The following is a 22,425-nucleotide window of genomic DNA, read 5'->3' as shown; positions in this document are numbered from 1 at the left end:
GAGCACAGTTCACTTTAGACTGGACCATTGTCATCACAGTTTCTTGATTAGTGAGGATTATTAGGGTAGATTTATAGGACCATATTGTACAGTTTTCTCACCTTCCAATATGTTATAGAATATGGCAAATTTCAGGATACGTTTTTTCATTCATCAATATATTTTGCGCGTATGGTCTCTCCAAACGTATTAAAAAAAATATTATTCATAAATACTTTCTTAACCCTAAATAATCTACAAGATCACAGTATTTTTAAATCTACCAATTGATGCTGAAAAGGAGGTAAAAATGTGTATTTACATGGATTTCTTTCATTGATCTTTAATATTCTGGATAATACTCTCCATATGTTCCAGTGACTTTGTCGAGAAAATTCTAATTGAATGTACACTACATTTAAAGGGATGGCTTTAGATAAATGTAAAGAAAACCCTATTGAATGAAAACTCCAAGAGAACATCTGTTGGCCAGCAAGTGAGAGGGTTTTCAGCTGTTTAATAAAATGTATTCAGTACGCTCAAGGGAACCACGCATACAAAGCCATTTACTCAGCTGCATAAGGTAAGTCTGAATACCAACTGCTGAGAAGTGTGTAGGATCAGGCCCTATGTCGGGCCCTATGTCGGGCCCCATTCATTTGATGAAGGAAGACTGATAAAAACAGAATAATAGAAAAGGAAACCATTTTATTAAATAGACTTTGCATATCATCCAAGATTAAATAGTTACATAAAATTGACCAAAAATATAGTACAGTATAAATCATTTTGTTTGACAAGGTGAGTTGACTCAGCACACATTCTCATTTACAGCAACAACATGGGGAATAATTATAGGGGAGAGGAATGAGACAATTAGAAGCTGGGGATGATTAGATGGCATATTAGACAGCCAGATTGGGAATTTAGCCAGGACCCCAGGGTTAAGACCCCTACTCTTACAGTAAGTGCTATGGGATCTATTACTGACCACAGATAGTCAGGACATCCCATCCAATAGATGGAACCCTACACATGACAATGTCCCCTATCACTGGCCTGGGATCTTTTTTTCAGATCAGAGGAAAGAGTGCCTCCTACTGGCCCTCCAACACCACTTCCAGCAGCATCTGGTCTCTCATCCAGCAACCCACCAGGACCAACCCTGCTTAGCTTCATTGGCAAGCCAACAGTGGGATGTATGATGGTATGTTGCTGGCATAAGTGCTTATACTGTCAAGAAGATAATGAGTTGGGATGTGTTCAGTGAGGAATCATATTCAGAACCTTGTATATAGAATTGTAATGAAATAGAGCTGACATGACTCACTGCTCTTCAGGATAGACAATCATGTGTTCTATACAATGCATTTCAATCTGAATGCAATGTAACGTTGTCATTGAGAATCCATCTTGGAATGTCATTGAGAACTGATCTTGCCCCCCCTCTCTCCCCCACCTTCCCTCTCTGTCACTGCTCTAACATCAAAACATCTGGTTTCCTGGCAGAGGCTGTCTTAGCTTTCAGGAAAACCTCTCTGTGAGTATGATGACATCACTACACACATGCAGTCTAGTCCTCCCTGGAGCAGGCAGCATTTAACCGGAAGGTTGCAAGTTCAAACCCCGAGCCGACAAGGTACAAATCTGTCGTTCTGCCCCTGAACAGGCAGTTAACCCACTGTTCCTAGGCCGTCATTGAAAATAAGAATTTGTTCTTAACTGACTTGCCTAGTTAAATAAAGGTAAAAAAAAAAAATACTCAACGTGTGTGTGTGTACATTCTGCAATACAGCTGATTCAATGCTTAGTTAACACCTCCCCCGTGCCACTGACTGAAGGGTGTATAATGCTACAAAACAAAGCTGCTTATTTTTTCTCTTTCTTGATAGAAATAAATATAAATAAAGATACAGTCCTTGTCTAAATAATACAATATAAAATGTCTTAACTTAGCAGGAGATGGTGACAGTGGGATGACCTACATTTAGGAGAATCTTCAGACACCATGACCCCACTCACTGTCCAGTCTTGCTTCAACTCATTCTAGGATTTCAGCAGATCACGAGTTGATCATAGTTCAGTTACTCAGTGACAGTCACTGTCAGTAACAGTTGTTCAGCATGGCACAAACTGATCTGAGTTCAGTTGCTCAGTTATTGTCAACATTAGTAACAGTAATTCAGCTGATCCAGGTTCAGTAGTAACCGACCAAGGTAGCCCTTGAGTCTGTTTAGCGCAACTGGACCCACACTCAGACCATACTTCCTGGTAGTGTCTTTCAGAGCCTCTGACAGCCCTCCCTCTCCTGTCTGTTTCTGTTGGCGGCCTGGGCAGCGTGATATCATCCAGTTCTCCAGCAGACCCCTCATAGTGGAGGTGTCTTCCACCAGCTGTTTGAGGTCTGCCCAGTCTAGGACGAGCAGTAGGTCCTGGTAGAACCCCATGGTCTCCACTATGGAAGGCAGGCTTTCTATATGCTGATCTACTGCAGCCGCAGGGAGAAATGGGTCCATACCCTCGATCAGGTTAGGAGATATATCCAGCTGGAGGAAGAGAGAAATGTGATTAATATACGATTAATGTAGCTTATACATGCTGTTTTTTTGTTTAATTCATCAACAAGCTAAAGACTGCATAAATCAGTACACCAATGATTGACTGACTGGATGACTGATTGATAGATTGGTTGATTACCTTTTTGATCCTAATCACCATGGTTTGAGCAAGGTCTTTGACCTTGGTCCTCACTACATGCAACGAGAGTGAAGCTCCCGCCCCCACGCTGAACAGAGCCAACAGAGAGGACAACAGGAGGGCCATGGAGCAGTCCATATCTGTAGTCTGGAGGAATGGGTGTATGTGCCTGAACGTGTGTACCTGTGTCAATATGTGTGCAGGTTTGCGTCTAGAACCTGGTGGTTTCTCTGTGTTTATATAAAGAACAGCACGGGCACGCCTGTAAGAGAGAATATATACATAAGCAGGTTGTTCTACTGTGGTCTGTTGTGGAGCACACATACAATTATCCACTTTAATAATATAAATCTGATCATATTTAAAGTCTAAACTTCAATGTAATGTTTTGGTTGGAGATGAATGTTTGTTTTAGACAAATCAATATTTGGCAGAGGGTCATCGGTGAAATTCCCACTTAGAGAGAACAGCCTGCCCTCTGCTAAATAGACTACAGATAAGACTCACTGTACTACCCCCATCCTACTGAAAACAGACAAAAATCAGTCGATCAGGTTTATCTGATCTACTTGGCTTGCTGAATATTCCACATGCTTCCTTTCATAGGTTCTCTAAAGTTTAAAGGAACTCTTTTTTTAAGTAAAAAGTTTATTTAAAATAACGAACATCACTTCATGAAAGACAATCAAACCAAACCATACAGTACAGACAAGATAAAGTTTAACCACATCACCTGCTCAAATCTATACATATGATATCAGTAGCACATACTAACACAACAGAGAGAGAAATGAGAAAGGATAATCGATAGAGAAAGAATGAAAGTGTTATAGAGAATGATAGAGGTAAGATGGAGAGGGTGAAAAAGGGAAGTGTAGAGGAGAGTGGAGAGTGTATCTTACCTCTTAGGGTTTGTGTATGTGTCACTCCCAGGCTCCATCAGGGCTTCTCTTATAGCTGAGGGCAGTTGACTCATCTCTTACTCACCCTCACCTCGCCTGCATCCCCCTTACTCAAACCTCTCCCCCCCACACACCTCTACCCAAGAGTCCCCTGTTAGGGTAGCAGGGCAGGAGACTACAGGTTCAAAACATAACACACATACACACAGATACGTTGTGTATTTGCTGATTGTGTGGTAATCTGCCACAGGTTGTCACTGCTTCCCTGTTCTCTGTCTCCTCTCTCTGTGGATGAAACATTTACGTGTTTGAAAAGTAGGGTGTTCCCTGGCCCACTTGCTCACTTGTGTGTGTGTGTGTGTGTGTGTATGTGTGTGTGTGTGTGTGTGTGTGTGTGTGTGTGTGTGTGTGTGTGTGTGTGTGTGTGTGTGTGTGTGTGTGTGTGTGTGTGTGTGTGTGTGTGTGTGTGTGTGTGACTACAATACGTGAGTGTCAGTCACCATTAGGCTGCTCCCTATTTCATCGATGCATGTCAGTGCAGATCAGTGTCTGATGACTGGAGGGTCTGATTATAGCACCGCTGGAGGGACACTGTTATGGTACCAGAACTCTGGTCATACAGCTCTGGTGGTCCCAGGGACACTATTACAGCAGCCCTAGTCACAGCCCTAATGAACACAGCCCTACTGGTCACAGCCTTTCTGGTCACAGCCCTACAAGTCCAACCAGTCCAGTCTGAGGAAACAGTCTAGAAACCCAATCTGAGAAAGTGGAGTGATCACTCTGATATCATTTCACCAGAGATGCCAAAATGTACACACAAACATATGCACGCACAAACATATGCACGCAGGTATATACGCATGCACATAAGCACAGATGCACGCAAGCACAATCAAACATACACTTCTCCACCCCTTAACAACATAAATTCTTCCCATTCATTTTGCTCTAATTGTTAAGGCTGTATATGTTCTGGGAACACTTGTGAAATAAATATATATTTGATTTTCGGGATTTTTTTTTGTTTAGACACAGGTCTGTGTTTGGAACACAGGAAGTGAAGAGAGAGAGAGTAAAAGAGAGTTGAGAGAGAGCAAGATAGAGAGAGAGAGGAAAAGAGATTTGAATGAGAGATAGGGAGAGAGAGGGAAAGAGTAGGTTTAGAGGGAGAGAGAGTAAAAGAGAGTTGAGAAAGAGAGAGCGAGAGAGAAAGAGAGAGGAGAACTTATCTCCATCATTTCCAATTCCCTGTTTTCTCTGTGTCTCTCGGGACACTGACGGGGTGGGGGGAAGGAGGGAAGGAGGGAAGGATGGAGGAGGGGTTGCTTTCTGTGCGTAAACAGAAATCACACAGGAATCTGGGTAGGAATATGTCCCCTGGCCTCACATACTTACTGTAACTCTACACATACCTCGGACACACGTCACACACATGCCTCACACACGTCACACACATACCTCACACACGTCACACACATACCTCACACATGTCACTCACATACGTCACACACGTCACAAACATACCTCACACACGTCACACACATACCTCACACACGTCACATACATACCTCACACACGTCACATACATACCTCACACATGTCACACACATACCTCACACATGTCACTCACATACCTCACACACGTCACAAACATACCTCACACACGTCACACACATACCTCACACACGTCACACACATACCTCACACACGTCACACACATACCTCACACACGTCACACACATACCTCACACACGTCACACACATACCTCACACACGTCACACACATACCTCACACATGTCACTCACATACCTCACACACGTCACATACATACCTCACACACGTCACACACATACCTCACACACGTCACACACATACCTCACACACGTCACACACATACCTCACACACGTCACAAACATACCTCACACATGTCACACACATACCTCACACACGTCACATACATACCTCACACACGTCACACACATACCTCACACACGTCACACACATACCTCACACATGTCACACACATACCTCACACACGTCACACACATACCTCACACATGTCACATACATACCTCACACACGTCACACACATACCTCACACATGTCACTCACATACCTCACACACATCACAAACATACCTCACACACGTCACAAACATACCTCACACACGTCACACACATACCTCACACACGTCACACACATACTTCACACACGTCACAAACATACCTCACACACGTCACAAACATACCTCACACACGTCACACACATACCTCACACATGTCACACACATACCTCACACACGTCACACACATACCTCACACATGTCACACACATACCTCACACACGTCACACGCATACCTCACACACGTCACACACATACCTCACACACGTCACACACATACTTCACACATGTCACACACATACCTCACACACGTCACACACATACCTCACACATGTCACACACATACCTCACACACGTCACAAACATACCTCACACATGTCACACACATACCTCACACACGTCACATACATACCTCACACACGTCACACACATACCTCACACACGTCACACACATACCTCACACATGTCACACACATACCTCACACACGTCACACACATACCTCACACATGTCACATACATACCTCACACACGTCACACACATACCTCACACATGTCACTCACATACCTCACACACGTCACAAACATACCTCACACACGTCACACACATACCTCACACACGTCACACACATACCTCACACACGTCACAAACATACCTCACACACGTCACACACATACCTCACACACGTCACACACATACCTCACACACGTCACACACATACCTCACACATGTCACACACATACCTCACACACGTCACACACATACCTCACACATGTCACACACATACCTCACACACGTCACACACATACCTCACACACATACTCTAAATGTTAATGGTCCAGAAAGTGGGAATCCGGGAGGAGTGAAAAACAGAAATTGCAATGTTGTAATTTACAGGCCAAGTTCAAATGGCGCCGGAGAGGATGTGCTGTTTTGCTTGTTTTTTCACATTGTCTGTAACTGATTTTGCACATAATGTTGCTGCTACTGGCTCCTATGACCAAAAAGAGCTTCTGGACATCAGAACAGCGATTACTCACCTCAAACTCGATGAAGATTTTTTTATTTAATGACGGGACATTAAAAACTAAAATCTTATGTTTCACTGAGATGTGACTGAACGATGACACGGATGATATAAAGCTGGCTGGCTTCTCTGTGCATCGGCAGGACAGAGCAGCTACATCTGGTAAGACAAGAGGCGGGGGTGTGTGTCTATTTGTCAATAATAGCTGGTGTACGATGTCTAATATTAAAGAAGTCTCGAGGTATTGCTCACCTGAGGTAGAATACCTCATGATAAGCTGTAGACCACACTATCTACCAAGAGAGTTCTCATCTATATTATTCGTAGTTATCTATTTACCACCGCTCACCCACTCTGCGTCTCACAAAGACATGGCGGTTGGAACCAAAAAGCTCAAATTTGTACTTTGTCAGAAATTTGTCAGATTAGAACAGATTTCCTCCGGTCTAATGTCCATTGCTTTTGTTTTTTGGCCAAAGCAATTCTCTTCTTCTTATTGATGTTCTCTAGTAGTGGTTTCTTTGCAGCAATTAGCCTCTGAACAGTTGATGTTGAGATGTGTCTGTTACTTGAACACTGTGAAGCATTTATTTGGGCTGCAATCTGAGAGGAAGTTAACTCTAATGAACTCTGGATTTTCCTTTCCTGTGGCGGTGTACATGAGAGCAGTTTCATCATAGTGCTTGATGGTTTTTGTGACTGAACTTAAAGAAACTTTCTGTATTGACTGACCTTCATGTCTTAAAGTAATGATGGACTGTTGTTTCTCTTTGCTTATTTGAGCTGTTCTTGCCATAATATGGACTTGGTATTTTACCAAATAGGGCTATCTTCTGTATTCCATCCCTACTTTGTCACAACACAACTGATTGGCTCAAACACATTAAGGAAAGAAATTCCACAAATGAACTTTTAATCATGCCTGTTCGTTGAAATGCATTCCAGGTGACTACCTCATGAAGCTGGTTGAGATAATACCAAGAGTGTGCAAAGCTGTCATCAAGGCAAAGGGTGGCTACTTTTGAAGGATCTAAAATCTAAAATATATTTTGATTTGTTTAACGCTTTTTTGGTTAATACATTTTTCCATATGTGTGATATTATAGTTTTGATGTCTTCACTGTTATTCAACAATGTAGAAAATATTTTAAATAAAGAAAAACCTTTGAATGAGTATGTGTCCAAACATTTCACTGGTACTGTATATGAGGAGAAAGCTGAAGTCTACCTATCCATTGATGTAAATATATCCCCAAACTGATTTCCAGATCTTCCACTAGATTGCGGTAAGATATCACATTACATCTATTGGACACTTGAAACCAGCAGCATCTGGTTTGGATGGTGAGTCACTGTTCAAGATTCTTATGACCTTCCCAGCAGTAAGATTTGAGTGTGTTTTTCAAAAAGACAAGGGCTGTAGCTTTCAAATGAAATACCAGATCCAAAACAACCTCTCAGAGTTTAACAGGTTTAATCCATGCCAGTTGGGATAATGACAGAATGAAAGAAATGTGGTGGATATCTTCAAAACATGTACCTTATACGTCACATAGTTCTAGGAAAGGTAATAAACTGAGACCCAGTGACTGTATTTTAATCAGGAACATGATACCATCATAAAGAATAAAATAAGTGTTTTTTTTTTTTTTTAACAATTCATGGAAAATCCAGTCTTGAGCAACTTCTCTCTTCAACTTGAAACTCTGGGCTGCATCTCACTCCAAAATGTTTTTTAAAATTCCACTGTTGAAAAATAACAGGATCAGAACAAATAACAGGATATCAGAACTGGATTGTGTAGGCAATAGCTTCTAACTTCACTGCATTTAAATACCCACCTGTCACTTGATGTAAATCTTGCAGACTATAATCCAATGTTCACATAATGCAAGTACGTATCAGTGTGTCAATCAATGTAGGTAATCATGAAGCTCTGACCCTAAAGGTATCCTAACATGCCACTACTATGACAGGTCATGTCAACTAAACTATATGTCAAATGACATCAATGATGATGTCAACTTGACATTGAAAATGACATCACATAATGACTGGAACAAACATATATGACACGATATCTGGAACAATCATATATACATATCTATTCATGTTTATCTCACTTGTCATGTAGTCTCATTATAATAATAATAGATTTATTTTATATTGCGCTTTCATTATACAGATAATCTCAAAGACAATTCAAAAGAAGAAATGAATGTAGATGTAGTTCTTAGGTGGACAATGGTCTTCAACAGAGGCTGGCTCTATGATGGTGCCTCATGCACCCCTTCAAATACCCCTTGCATTATTGTTTCCACCTATTCAGTCTGTCAGATCTGTAAAGGAGCTAGGATAAATGAAGGGACCAACTCTCTGGAATGAGTTCCAGCTCTGGGCATCTGACCAGGGCTGCGGGCCCACACAGTTTAACTTCAGTGTGCCGCTCCATTCTCAGTAAGTGTGTTGGATAGTGTCAGGCAGTGCTGGACAATAAAATAAAAACAAGGTTGGGTAACACCCCCTGGCGTAGACATAGCTATTGATGTGATGAATATGTCCAAGGCAGTTTTCCTACCATCATGATGTGGATACGGGATGATGAATTGACTGGCTGTGTTTGCCCAGTGTTGCTCAGATTTCATCTCCTGTTGTTTTACAACTCCTCAGAGAAGGACTTAGCAGAGAACCAGTCTGTCACTGCAGGGAAACCATCAAAAACATCACAAGCTTGATTGCATGGAGCTGGACATGAGCGCAAGATGGTGTGATGGTGCAGGCTTTTGCTTCATCCCAGCTCTAACACAACTGATTCAACTTAACAAACTAACCATGATCTTCCAGATTGAGTTGAACAAGAGTATAAGTGATCTGCTGGAAGAAGATTAGTCTTGGGTTGGGACACTCTTATCCTGACCGGAGGACTGCTGGTCCTCATGCATAAAGCATAATGGTAATGTTACGCACGCACGCGTGCGCACACACACGCACACACACACACACACACACACACACACACACACACACACACACACACACACACACACACACACACACACACACACACACACACACACACACACACACACACACACACACACACACACACACACACACACACACACACACACACACACACACACACACACACACACACACACACACACACACACACACACACACACACACACAACATGCTGCCACCCCCGTGCTTGGAAATACCTACAGATAGTGTATTACTGGAATGGCTGTGGCCAGCCTGAAGCAACATGGAAAACCAGGCAATCCCAAAAGCAAGACTTGGCAGGATGAGTCAGAGGCATTCTTGGAATTCTGAATTAGCTCAGCTCTGTAGGTCTTCTTATGGAGGGATAGAAGTTCCATGTAAGAGACCCCCTGGTGAGTGACGCTCACAGTCCTGAGTTGTCCTATAAAATCAACAACACACTGAGTCTGCTGTTGAGACAACATTGTGGTACACTTTCAGAAATAAGGGTTCCATAGGAGAACTATTTGAAGAACCCTTTTTTGTTCGAGGTAGAACCCTTTTGGGTTCCACGTAGAACCCTTTCCACAGAGTGTTCTACATGGAATCCAAAAGGCTGCTTTCTACCTGGAACCAACATGGGTTATCCTATGCGGTCAGCCGAAGAAACCTTTTGGAACCTTTTGTGCCAAAACACAAAAACAGCCAGAACTATTGTGTCAGAGCAGAAAAAAATAGATGATTCTGGCATTGGATTTTGAAACTCAAGTTTACTGCACATGAAGAAAACAATTACAAATACAGAACTGATCTAAGGCTATTTTTTCCTTTATTGAAACTGGAAAGTACACTCATAAAAAAGTTATAGGGTTCTTCAGGTTGTCCCCATAGGGGAAACCTTTTTGGTGCTAGGTAGAACCCTTTACATAGGGTTCTACTAGGAACCCTTTTATTATCTAATGGTTCTTCCGAGAACCCACTATGAATGGTTCCACCAAGAACCCTTTTATCTTATGATATTTTTAAAATTAAACACTTTACCACAATATGTTAAATACTGTAAATCATAAGGCTTTTCTTTGAGGGCCTATTCATACCCTAACATAGTGGTCTGAAACTCCTGGTTTACAGGCCAAAGTCATATTATACTGGCTTGCAAAGTGATGTGTAATTCCTATTGGAATCTAACCAAAGTAAGGATATCTATAACTTGGAATTTTGAATTACCCGCAACCTACATTCAGAATGACTGTCAGGGTAGGGAAGATGGATTACAGAGACTACCTAAATCAGGGATGGGAAACTTTGATGGGGGGTGGGGGCCACAAAACACTTCTGAACTCATCTTGAGGGACCGCAGTGGCTCACAGGTCTGCATACCCACATCCATACTCACACAAGCCGTCAGAGCCGGCCCTAGCCTTATGATGGCCCTAAGTGCAATTTTTGGGTGGAGAGAAAAATGTGCAGTTGTAAAGCAAATTTCCTGCATTTCTACACATTTTGCCATAGGGTGGTGTCACGACTTCCGCCGAAGTCGGTCCCTCTCCTTGTTCGGGCGGCGTTCGGCAGTCGACGTCACCGGACTTCTAGCCATCGCCGATCCACTTTTCATTTTCCATTTGTTTTGTCTTTGTCTTACACACCTGGTTACAATCCCCCAATGACTTGTTCATTATTTAACCCTCTGTTCCCCCATGTTTGTTTGTGAGTGATTGTTTCTTGTTTTGCGGTCCATTATGTGAGGCCTTGGATTTATTGACGTGTATTGTATATTTGTTGAGTAATTTGCATACATTACTCTTATCTGCTGTCCTGTGCCTGACTCATCTCCACCAGCTACACAGATGCATTACAGGTGGATAGAAATGTTTGCTGTTTTTAATATGATACTGTATCTGAATGAGAGTGAATAACAAAATGAATGGGGGCCCACTGGTCACTAATTTGACCATGATAACTACAGGTTTACATAGCTGGCCAGATTGCTAACTCACTGTCAGGGACTGACATAAAAAGATAAATCATTCTGATGCACAACCAAATTTCGAAGTTGCACCATCTGTATTACCACTATTTATGTTGGTAAATTTTTTCACGGGTCCCGCGGGCCACCTGTTGCCCATCTCTTCCCCTAAATATTATAAACTGGAAAAACCATCTCAGTTACGGGTGCAATAAATCTACAGCTCAGTCGGAAAGTATTTAGACTCTGACTTTTTCCACATTTTGTTTTACGTTACAGCCTTATTCTAAAATGGTTAAAATTGGAAATATCACATATACAGTACTTTTTTGAAGTACCTTTGGCAGCGATTACAACCTTGAGGCTTGGGTATGACGCTGCAAGCTTGGCACACCTGTGTTTGGGGAGTTTCTCCCATTCTTCTCTGCAGATCCTCTCATGTTCTGTCAGGTTGGATGGGGAGATCGCTGCACTGCTAATGTTGAAGTCGGAAGTTTACATACACTTAGTTTGGAGTCATTAAAACTCGTTTTTCAACCACTCCACAAATTTCTTGTTATCAAACGATAGTTTTGGCAAGTCGGTTAGGACATCTACTTTGTGCATGGTAAAAGTAATTTTTCCAACAACTGTTTACAGACAGATAATTTCACTTATAATTCACTGTATTACAATTCCAGTTGGTCAGAAGTTTACATACACTGAGTTGACTGCGCCTTTAAACAGCTTGGAAAATTCCAGAAAATTATATCATGGCTTCAGAAGTTTCTGATAGGCTAATTGACATCATTTGAGTCAATTGGAGGTGTACCTGTGGATGTATTTCAAGGCCTACCTTCAAACTCAGTGCCTCTTTGCTTGACATCATGGCAAAATTAAAAGAAATCAGACAAGACCTCAGAAAAACAATTGTTGACCTCCACAAGTCTGGTTCATCCTTGGGAGCAATTTCCAAACGCCTGAAGGTACCACGTTCATCTGTACAAACAATAGTATGCAAGTATAAACACCATGGGACCACGCAGCCGTCATACCTCTCAAGAATTAGACGTGTTCTGTCTCCTAGAGATGAACGTACTTTGGTGCGAAAAGTGCAAATCAATCCCAGAACAACAGCAAATGACCTTGTGAAGATGCTGGAGGAATCAAGTACAAAAGTATCTATATCCACAGTGAAACGAGTCCTATATCGACATAACCTGAAAGGCCGCTCAGCAAGGAAGATGTTTGCAACTACACATGGAGACAAAGATCGTACTTTTTGGAGAAATGCTCTCTGCTCTGATGAAACAAAAATATAACTGTTTGGTCATAATGACCATCATTATGTTTGGAGGAAAAAGGGGCGGCTTGTAAGCTGAAGAACACTGTCCCAACCATGAAGCACGGGGGTGGCAGAATCATGTTGTGTGGTGCTTTGCTCTAGGAGGGACTGGTGCACTTCACAAAACATATGGCATCATGAGGATGGAAAATTATGTGGATATATTGAAGCAACATCTCAAGACATCAGTCAGGAAGTTAAAGCTTGGTTGCAAATGGGTCTTCCAAATGGACAATGACCCCAAGCATACATCCAAAGTTGTGACAAAATGGCTTAAGGACAGCAAAGTCAACGTATTGGAGTGGCCATCATAAAGCCCTGACCTTAATCCGATAGAGAATTTGTGGGCAGAACTGGAAAAGCGCGTGCGAGCAAGGAGGCCTACAAACCTGACTCAGTTACACCAGCTCTGTCAGTAGGAATGGGCCAAAATTCACCCAACTTATTGTGGGAAGCTTGTGGAAGGCTACCTGCAAAGTTTGACCCAAGTAAAACAATTTAAAGGCAATGCTACCAAATACTAATTGAGTGTATGCCTACTTCTGACCCACTGGGAATGTGATGAAAGAAATAAAATATGAAATAAATAATTCTAATTATTCTGACATTTCACATTCTTAAAATAAAGGGGTGATCCTAACTGACCTAAAACAGGGAATTTTTACTAGGATTAAATGTCAGGATTTGAGAAAAGTTTAAATGTATTTGGCTAAGGTGTATGTAAACTTCTGACCTCAACTGTATTTTAATATCTCTCTAGAGATGTTTGATCGGGTTCAAGTCCAGGCTCTGGTTGGGCCACTCAAGGACATTCAAAGACTTGTCTCCAAGCCACTCATTCGTTGTCTTGGCTGTGTGCTTAGGATTGTTGTCCCATTGGAAGGTGAAACTTTGCCTCAGTCTGAGGTCCGGAGCAGGTTTTCATCAAGGATCTCTCTGTACTTTGCTCCATTCCACTTTCCCTTGATCCTGACCAGTCTCTCAGTCCCTGCCACTAAAATACATCCTCACAGCATGATGCTGCCACCATAGGGAAGATGCCAGGTTTCCTCTAGACGTGACGCTTAGCATTCAGGCCAAAGAGTTCAATCAAGTTTTCATCAGATTAGAGAATCTTGTTTCTCATGGTCTGAGAGTCGTTAGGTGCCTTTTGGCAAACTCCAAGCGGGCTGTCATTTGCCTTTTGCTGAGGAGTGGCTTCAATCTGGCTTGATTGGTGGAGTGCTGCAGAGATGGTTGTCCTTCTGGAAGATTATCCAATGTGGAATTAGTGCATGTTCTAAAACAGATGTTTTGCTGCCATCTACTGGACTAGACCAGAGTTGTTGAAGGCCTCAGCACAGGTATTAGACAGATATTGGTCAGATCAGGTCCAGGAGTGGGCAACCGGTCGTCTGGAGCCACAGTGGCTGGTGGTTTGCTTTACTCCCCCAGGTGTGACCAACAGGGTTTGAACCTGGGGCTCTAGTGTGCTAGAAAAGGGCAGAGGCTATATAGTCGTTACACTGGCTCTTTCTTCATTGATCCATTAATGGCACAAACTGTTTTCCCAGGTCTTCCATGTATTTGAACTATTCCACAGCTAGCACACCTGATTCAACTCGTCAACTAATCAACAAACCCTTGAATAGGTGAATCAGGTGAGCTAGTGTCACAGAAGTGAAACGCTAGCTTAGTTTGCGGTGGTGCGCGCTAAATAGTGTTTCAATCGTTGACGTCACTTGTTCTGAGACCTTGAAGTAGTAGTTCCCCTTGCTCTGCAAGGGCCGCGCCTTTTGTGGAGTGATGGGTAAGGATGCTTCGTGGGTGACTGTTGTTGATGTGTGCAGAGGGTCCCTGGTTCGTGCCTGGGTATGGGTGAGGGGACAGTCTAAAGTTATACTGTTACACTAATTCAGAGCTACAACAAAATTGTGAAATACCTGGGGTCCCCGTGGAGAGGTTTGAGAACCACTGTTCTACTGTACTGGACAACCAAAACAACCATCTGACATCATTGTCATCATTGTCATCCTGTAGCATCCCGTTCTACTCACACACACACACACACACACACTCTGATTTAGCCCACTGCAGTAAAAAGTTAAATATAAAAGCACTAAACCTCTCCATAAAAGCTTCACTTATAGAAAAGTTTTACTTGAACTCAAAATGGTTTTCAAGTAGATTACTAAGAAAATCTCATCCCTTGTTTCAAAATTGCCTTCTTGTCTTTATGCAAATTGCCTTTTCTCATTTTCAATTAAATGAAAATGAAACCTTGTTCAAAGTATCTCTCATTTTCAAACAAGCAATGCATATCTGGTTACAATTTCAATTTCATCCCTCAGAAAAGATAGGACAAATACTACAACAAATACTATGGTTGAACTCAAATGTACTGGTTGATTTATGGAAACAATGTTTGAGAAGGGTATTTTGTTTTAAAATTATATTGTAAATTGGAATGCTGGAATTATGTTTTTCTTGGAGCTGTCGTAAGTGTATGGGAAGGTCTGCTCAATCCAGGATGACAACCAATTGATTATAGCACTACAGGAGACAGTTAGCAGTGGGAGGAGGTAGGGTACTGGTCTGTCCCCACATGCAGAAAGGAGTAACAAAATTACCATAAATAGGAAAGTATACAGTTTTCATTTGATTTTGTTGCGAGGGTACAGAATCAATAGGCCATTTAATCTGGTATTATCCTCAGGTAGCCTGTATCTGGTCTCAGGTTGAGGAATGGCTGAAAAAGCACAACATTATTCTAAACTTGAGCCTAGAAATAGCACTGTTAGGAGATTTGGCGGGACCTGGTCAGTCAATCGCTAACATACTAATACTCTTAGTAAAAGTATTCCTCTTCAACTCACAATCTGTCGATTCTATTCGTCTAGATAGATTCAAATTGTACGTTAAAAAAAGTATAGTTGAAAGATACTGTATATGGCGCGTTAAAATCTGAAGAGGGTGGCCAGCAGAGATAGATGGGATGGGCTGAGGGAAACCGAAGGTTGGGATGTGAAACTGGAGAAAAGTGGGAGTGAAGTTGCTGGCCGGGAGATAGAATGATGGTCAAACATAAAGTTAAAAATTAAGTTAAAAAAGTAAAATAAAGTTTAGACACTAAAAAGGAGCTTTTGCTACATCCAATGCCTGTTTGCTTGAGGCTGATGCTTGAACATGCGAACACATGCACACACCCGCATTCAAATGCACATGCATAGACACACACACACACACACACACACACACACACACACACACACACACACACACACACACACACACACACACACACACACACACACACACACACACACACACACACACACACACACACACACACACACACACACACACACACACACAGTCAGCCTTGCTGTTTACATGTTTATTGTCCTTGATGTCTTTTGTTTTTCTACTGAACAAAAATATAAACGTAACAAGCAAAGTGTTGGTCCCCTTTTGCATGAGCTGAAATAAAAGATCCCAGACATTTACATATGCAAAAAAAACGTATTTCTCTCAAATTATGTGCACAAAATTGTTTACATCCCTGTTAGTGAGCATTTCTCATTTGCCAAGGTAATCCATCCACCTGACACGTGTGACATATCAATAAGCTGATGAAACAGCATGATCGTTACACAGGTGCACTTTGTGTTGATAAAAGGCCACTCTTACATGTACAGTTTTGTCACACAACACAATGGCTAACATGTCTTACGTTTTGAGGGAGTGTGCAATTAGCATGCTAACTGGAGGAATGTCCAACAGCGCTGTTGCCAGAGAATTGAATGTTCATTTCTCTTTAGAGAATTTGGCAATAAATCCAACCGGCCTCACAACGCAGACCACGTGTAAGCAATCCAGCCCAGGACTTCCACATCTGACTTCTTCATCTGTGGGATCGTCTGAGGAGGGGGAGGGGGATGCTGAAGAGTATTTCTGTTTGTAATAAAGTTATTTTGTGGGTGAAGAAATCCTTCTGATTGACTATGCTTGGCTCCCCAGTGGGTGGACCTGGCGCATCAGGTGGGTAGTTGCTTTGGTTGGGTTGGAAGGGGGTGGTGGCTTGTAGGGGGAGGTTTTTCAGGGGGGACTGTGGGGTTATCTTGGATGATTGGGGGCAGTGGGTGTCCTGGCGGTTGGGAGCATTGGCCCAGTGGCGGAGAGGTCACTGGTTTAGGTCCCCAAGTCGACTGGGTGGGAGATCTGTCGATGTGCCCTTGGGCGGGACGGTTGACCCTGGTTGCTCCTGTGGGTCCCTCTGGATGGGAGTCTGCTAGATGACTGGAATTCAATGTACATTTTGAGTGGCTTCACTGCAGGTAGACTGTATGTTTTTACATTTGATTTAAATTCAATTAAAATAATAATAATTATAATTCCATACCCAAATCTACATTTTTCTCTATTTTGCTATTTTATTTGTTAATACAACTTTTGAACTTGACATAACGCTTTCTTCATTGACATGTAAATGGTATTGAAATTATGTATGGTACAACAATAAAAAAAATAAGTATTTTCAACATCTGTAAATTAGGTATTCTCCAAAATTACTTAGAACTGAAAATGAACGACTTCAATGTTTTTTTTAACATAACTTTGCTTACTGGGTCACACACACCTGCGCCTTTGCGTTCCATAACATTGTAGAGAATAGCTTGTGATGCTAAGGTCGACTGCAGATGCTTTTTGGGGTAAGGGCTTCCTGGGTTGAGGTGTGTTAACAGCAAGCCCAGACCGCAAAAAGATCTGAAGAGGACAAAGAGGTCAATATCACACGGTCACGGCAGTCCTCTCAGCACCTGAAACATACAAACACACGTAAGACCTTGAAAATACACGTGTGAATATGAATTAATAAATTAATGAAGGAATGATAAAAATGAACGAATGAACGAATGAATGAATAAATAAATGAACAAAATGTGATGCCGGGTACTGTGACCCATCCTTTACAGGATTACTACTAAACACCCATTTTATATACAGTACCAGTCAAAGTTTGGACACACCTACTCATTGAAGGGTTTTTCCTTCTTTTTACAATTATTTTCTGAATTGTTTTATTTTTTATTTAATTTTATTTCACCTTTATTTAACCAGGTAGGCCAGTGGAGAACAAGTCCTCATTTACAACTGCGTCCTGGCCAAGATAAAGCAAAGCCATGCGACAAAAACAACAACACAGAGTTACACATGTGATAAACAAACATACAGTTAATAACTCAATAGGAAAATCTCTATACAGTGTGTGTAAATGTAGTAAGATTAGGGAGGTAAGGCAATAAATAGGCCAAATTGGCAAAATAATTACATTTTAGCATTAACACTGGAGTGATAGATGTGCAGATGATGATATGCAAGTGGAGATAATGGGATGCAAAAGAGCAAAAATAAATAACAATATGGGGGTTGGTGTCGCTATGGTGACCAGTGAGCTGAGATAAGGCGGGGCTTTACCTAGCAAAGACTTATAGATGACCTGGAGCCAGTGGGTTTGGCGACAAATATGGAGTGAGGGCCAGCCAACGAGAGCATACAGGTCACAGTAGTAGGTAATATATGGGGCTTTGGTGACAAAACGGGTGGCACTGTGATAGACTGCATCCAATTTGCTGAGTAGTGTTGGAGGCTATTTTGTAAATGACATCGCCGAAGTCAAGGATCGGAAAGATAGTCAGTTTTACGAGGGTATGTTTAGCAGCATGACTGAAGGAGGCTTTGTTGCGAAATAGGACGCCGATTCTAGATTTAATTTTGAATTGGAGATGCTTAATGTGGTCTGGAAAGAGAGTTCACAGTCTAACTAGACACCTAAGTATTTGTAGTTGTCAGAACCATCCAGAGTTACGATGCTAGTCGTGCGGGCGGGTGTGGGCAGCGATTGGTTGAAGAGCATGCATTTAGTTTTAATAGCATTTAAGAGCAATTGGAGGCCATGGAAGGAGAGTTGTATGGCATTGAAGCTCGTCTGGAGGTTTGTTAACACAGTGTCCAAAGAAGAGCCAGAAGTATACAGAATGGTGTCGTCTGCGTAGAGGTGGATCAGAGCATCACCAGCAGCAAGAGCGACTGTCACGTTCTGACCATAGTTCTTTTGTGTTTTCTTTGTTTTAGTGTTGGTCAGGACGTGAGCTGAGTGGGCATTCTATGTTGTGTTTCTAGTTTTCCCGTTTCTATGTTTGGCCTGATATGGTTCTCAATCAGAGGCAGGTGTTAGTCATTGTCTCTGATTGGGAACCATATTTAGGTAGTCTGTTTTGTGTTGGGTTTTGTGGGTGGTTGTCTTCTGTCTTCGTGTGTCTGTTTCATTTTTTTTTTTTTTACATTTCTTGTGTTGTATTTTGTAGTGTTCACGTTTATCGTCTTTATTAAACATGATGAACACTAACCACGCTGCGCTTTGGTCCTCTCCTTCGTCCACAGAAGAAAGCCGTTACAGCGATATCATTTATACTGTATATACAGAGAAAAGAGTCGGCCAAAACATTGAACCCTGTGGCACCCCCATAGAGACTGCCAGAGGTTCGGGCAACAGGCCCTCCGATTTGACACACTGAACTCTATCTGAGAAGAAGTTGTTGAGCCAGGCGAGGCAGTCATTTGAGAAACCAAGGCTGTTGAGTCTGCCGATAAGAATGTGGTGATTGACAGAGTCGAAAGCCTTGGCCAGGTCGATGAAGACGGCTGCACAGTACTGTCTTTTATCGATGGTGGATATGATATCGTTTAGGACCTTGAGCGTGGCTGAGGTGCACCCATGACCAGCTCGGAAACCAGATTGCATAGCGGAGAAGGTACGGTGGGATTCTAAATGGTTGGTGATCTGTTTGATAACTTGGCTTTCAAGGACTTTAGAAAGGCAGGGCAGGATAGATATAGGTCTGGAACAGTTTGGGTCTAGAGTGTCTCCCCCTTTGAAGAGGGGGATGACCACGGCAGCTTTCCAATCATTAGGGATCTCAGACGATATGAAAGAGAGGTTGAACAGGCTAGTAATAGGGGTTGCAACAATTGCGGTGGATCATTTTGGAGAGGGTCCAGATTGTCTAGCCCAGATGATTTGTAGGGGTCCAGATTTTGCAGCTCTTTCAGAACATCAGCTATCTAGATTTGGGTGAAGGAGAAGCGGGTGGGCTTGGGCAAGTTGCTGCAGGGGGTGCAGAGCTGATGGCCGGGTAGGGGTAGCCAGGTGGAAAGCATGGTCAGCCGTAGAAAAATGCTTATTGTAATTCTTGATTACAGTAGATTTATCGGTGTTGACAGTGCTACCAAGCCTCAGTGCAGTAGGCAGCTGGGAGGAGGTGCTCTTATTCTCCATGGACTTTATAGTGTCCCAAAACTTTTTGGAATTTGTGCTACAGGATGCAAATTAATGCTTGAAAAATCCGGCCTTTGCTTTCCTAACTGACTGTGTATATTGGTTCCTAAATTCCCTGAAAAGTTGCATATCCCGGGGGCTATTTGATGCTAATGCAGTATGCCACAGGATGTCTTTGTGCTGGTCAAGGGCAGACAAGTCTGAACCAAAGGCTATATCTGTTCTTAGTTCTACATTTTTTGAACGGGCATGCTTATTTAAGATGGTGAGGAAAGCAATTTAAAGAGCAACCAGTCATCCTCTACTGACGGGATGAGGTCAATATCCTTCCAGGATACCCGGGCCAGGTCGATTAGAAAGGCCTGCTCGCTGAAGTGTTTTAGGGAGCGTTTGACAGTGATGAGGTGTGGTCATTTGACCGCGGACCCATTACGGACGCAGGCAATGAGACAGTAATCGCTGAGATCCTGGTTGTAGACAGCAGAGGTGTATTTAGAGGGCAGGTTGGTCAGGATGATATCTATGAGGGTGCCCGTGTTTATGGATTAAGGGTTGTACCTGTTAGGTTCCTTGATAATTTGTGTGAGATTGAGGGCATCTATCTTAGATTGTAGGATGGCCGGGGTGTTAAGCATATCCCAGTTTAGGTCACCTAACAGTACGAACTCTGAAGATAAATGGGGGGCAATCAATTCACATATGGTGTCCAGGGCACAGCTGGGGGCTGAGGGGGGTCTATAACAAGCGGCAACAGTGAAAGACTTATTTCTGGAAAGGTGGATTTTTAAAAGTAGAAGCTTGAACATAGACCTGGATAGCATGAAAGAACTCTGCAGACTATCTCTGCAGTAGATTACAACTCTGTCCTCTTTGGCAGTTCTATCTTAGCAGAAAATGTTGTAGTTGGGGATGGAAATTTCAGAATTTTTGGTGGCCTTCCTAAGCCAGGATTCAGACACGGCTAAGACATCTGGGTTGGCGGAGTGTGCTAAAGCAGTGAATAAAACACACTTAGGGAGGAGGCTTCTGATGTTAACATGCATGAAACCAAGGCTTTTACAGTTACAGAAGTCAACAAACGTTCGCACTTGGGGAATATGTGTGGTACTGGGGGCTACAGGTCCTGGATTAACCTGAAAATCAACAGAGGAATAGAGGAGGATAAGGGTACGGCTAAAGGCTATACTTACTGGTCGTCTAGTGCGTTGGGAACAGAAAGTAAAAGGAGCAGATTTCTGGGCGTGGTAGAATAGATTCAGGGCATAATGTACAGACAAGGGTATGAAAGGATGTGAGTAAAGTGGGGGTAAACCTAGGCGTTGAGTGACGATGAGAGAGGTTGCATCTCTTGAGGCACCAGTTAAGCCAGGTGAGGTCTCAGCATGTGCTGGGAGTGGGACAAAAGAGCTATCTAAGGCAAGTTGAGTTGAACTGAGGGCTCTACAGTGAAATAAAACAATAAGAACTAGCCGAGACAGCAGTAAACATGGCATATTGACATTAGAGAGAGGCATAAAGCAATCACAGGTGTTGATCTGGAGAGCTAAGACAACAACAGGTAATTGGAGATGAATGGGCAGAGAGGGTCAGTTAGGTACATACAGGACCTGAGTTCGAGGCTGCGGCCGACAGATAAACAAAATGAGGTGCCGTGTTATTTAAACAGTCCAGGGTGCATCAGCTGTGTAGCTGAGTGATCATAGGGTCCAATGAGCAGCAATAGGTGAGTCAGGGAGCCGTTCGGTAGTCACTACTACGCTAGACGAGTGGGAGACAGCGTTCAGAAAGCTAGCGGGCTGGGGCTAGCAGATTGGTCTTCAACAACATCGCAACGGGAAAAGCCTGTTGAGATCACATTGAGCGATTACATCGGCAGCCCAGTCGTGATGGATCGGCTGGGCTCCGTGTCGACAATAAAGGCTCCAGGCCAGTTGGCAAAAGAGGTATTGAAGCCATAGAATAGCTGGTATATGGGCCTAGCTCGAGGCTAGCTCAAGGCTAACCGGTGCTTGCTTCGGGACAGAGGCGTTAGCTAACAGTAGCCGCAAGGTTGCAGCTAGCTAGCTGCGATGATCCGGTGTAATGGTCCAGAGCGGCAGG

General features: G+C 42.7%; 1 protein-coding gene across 1 annotated transcript; it reads right to left on the bottom strand.

The window, feature by feature from the left end:
- Positions 1–667: 667 nt before the first annotated feature.
- On the bottom strand, positions 668–3,709 carry LOC118396759 (uncharacterized). Its single transcript, XM_035791172.2, has 3 exons — positions 3,579–3,709; positions 2,677–2,938; positions 668–2,525 (listed from the first exon to the last, which is right to left on the bottom strand). The coding sequence occupies exons 1-3, from the start codon at positions 3,650–3,652 to the stop codon at positions 2,148–2,150; spliced, it is 714 nt and encodes a 237-aa protein (XP_035647065.1). The 5' UTR covers positions 3,653–3,709; the 3' UTR covers positions 668–2,147.
- Positions 3,710–22,425: the final 18,716 nt, after the last annotated feature.

Source organism: Oncorhynchus keta, chromosome 17 (genome assembly GCF_023373465.1).
Source record: "Oncorhynchus keta strain PuntledgeMale-10-30-2019 chromosome 17, Oket_V2, whole genome shotgun sequence".
In the NCBI taxonomy this organism is placed as follows: Eukaryota; Metazoa; Chordata; class Actinopteri; order Salmoniformes; family Salmonidae; genus Oncorhynchus; species Oncorhynchus keta.
The sequence above is the reverse complement of the archived record's forward strand: the minus strand, read 5'-3'. Positions and strand labels throughout refer to the sequence as shown.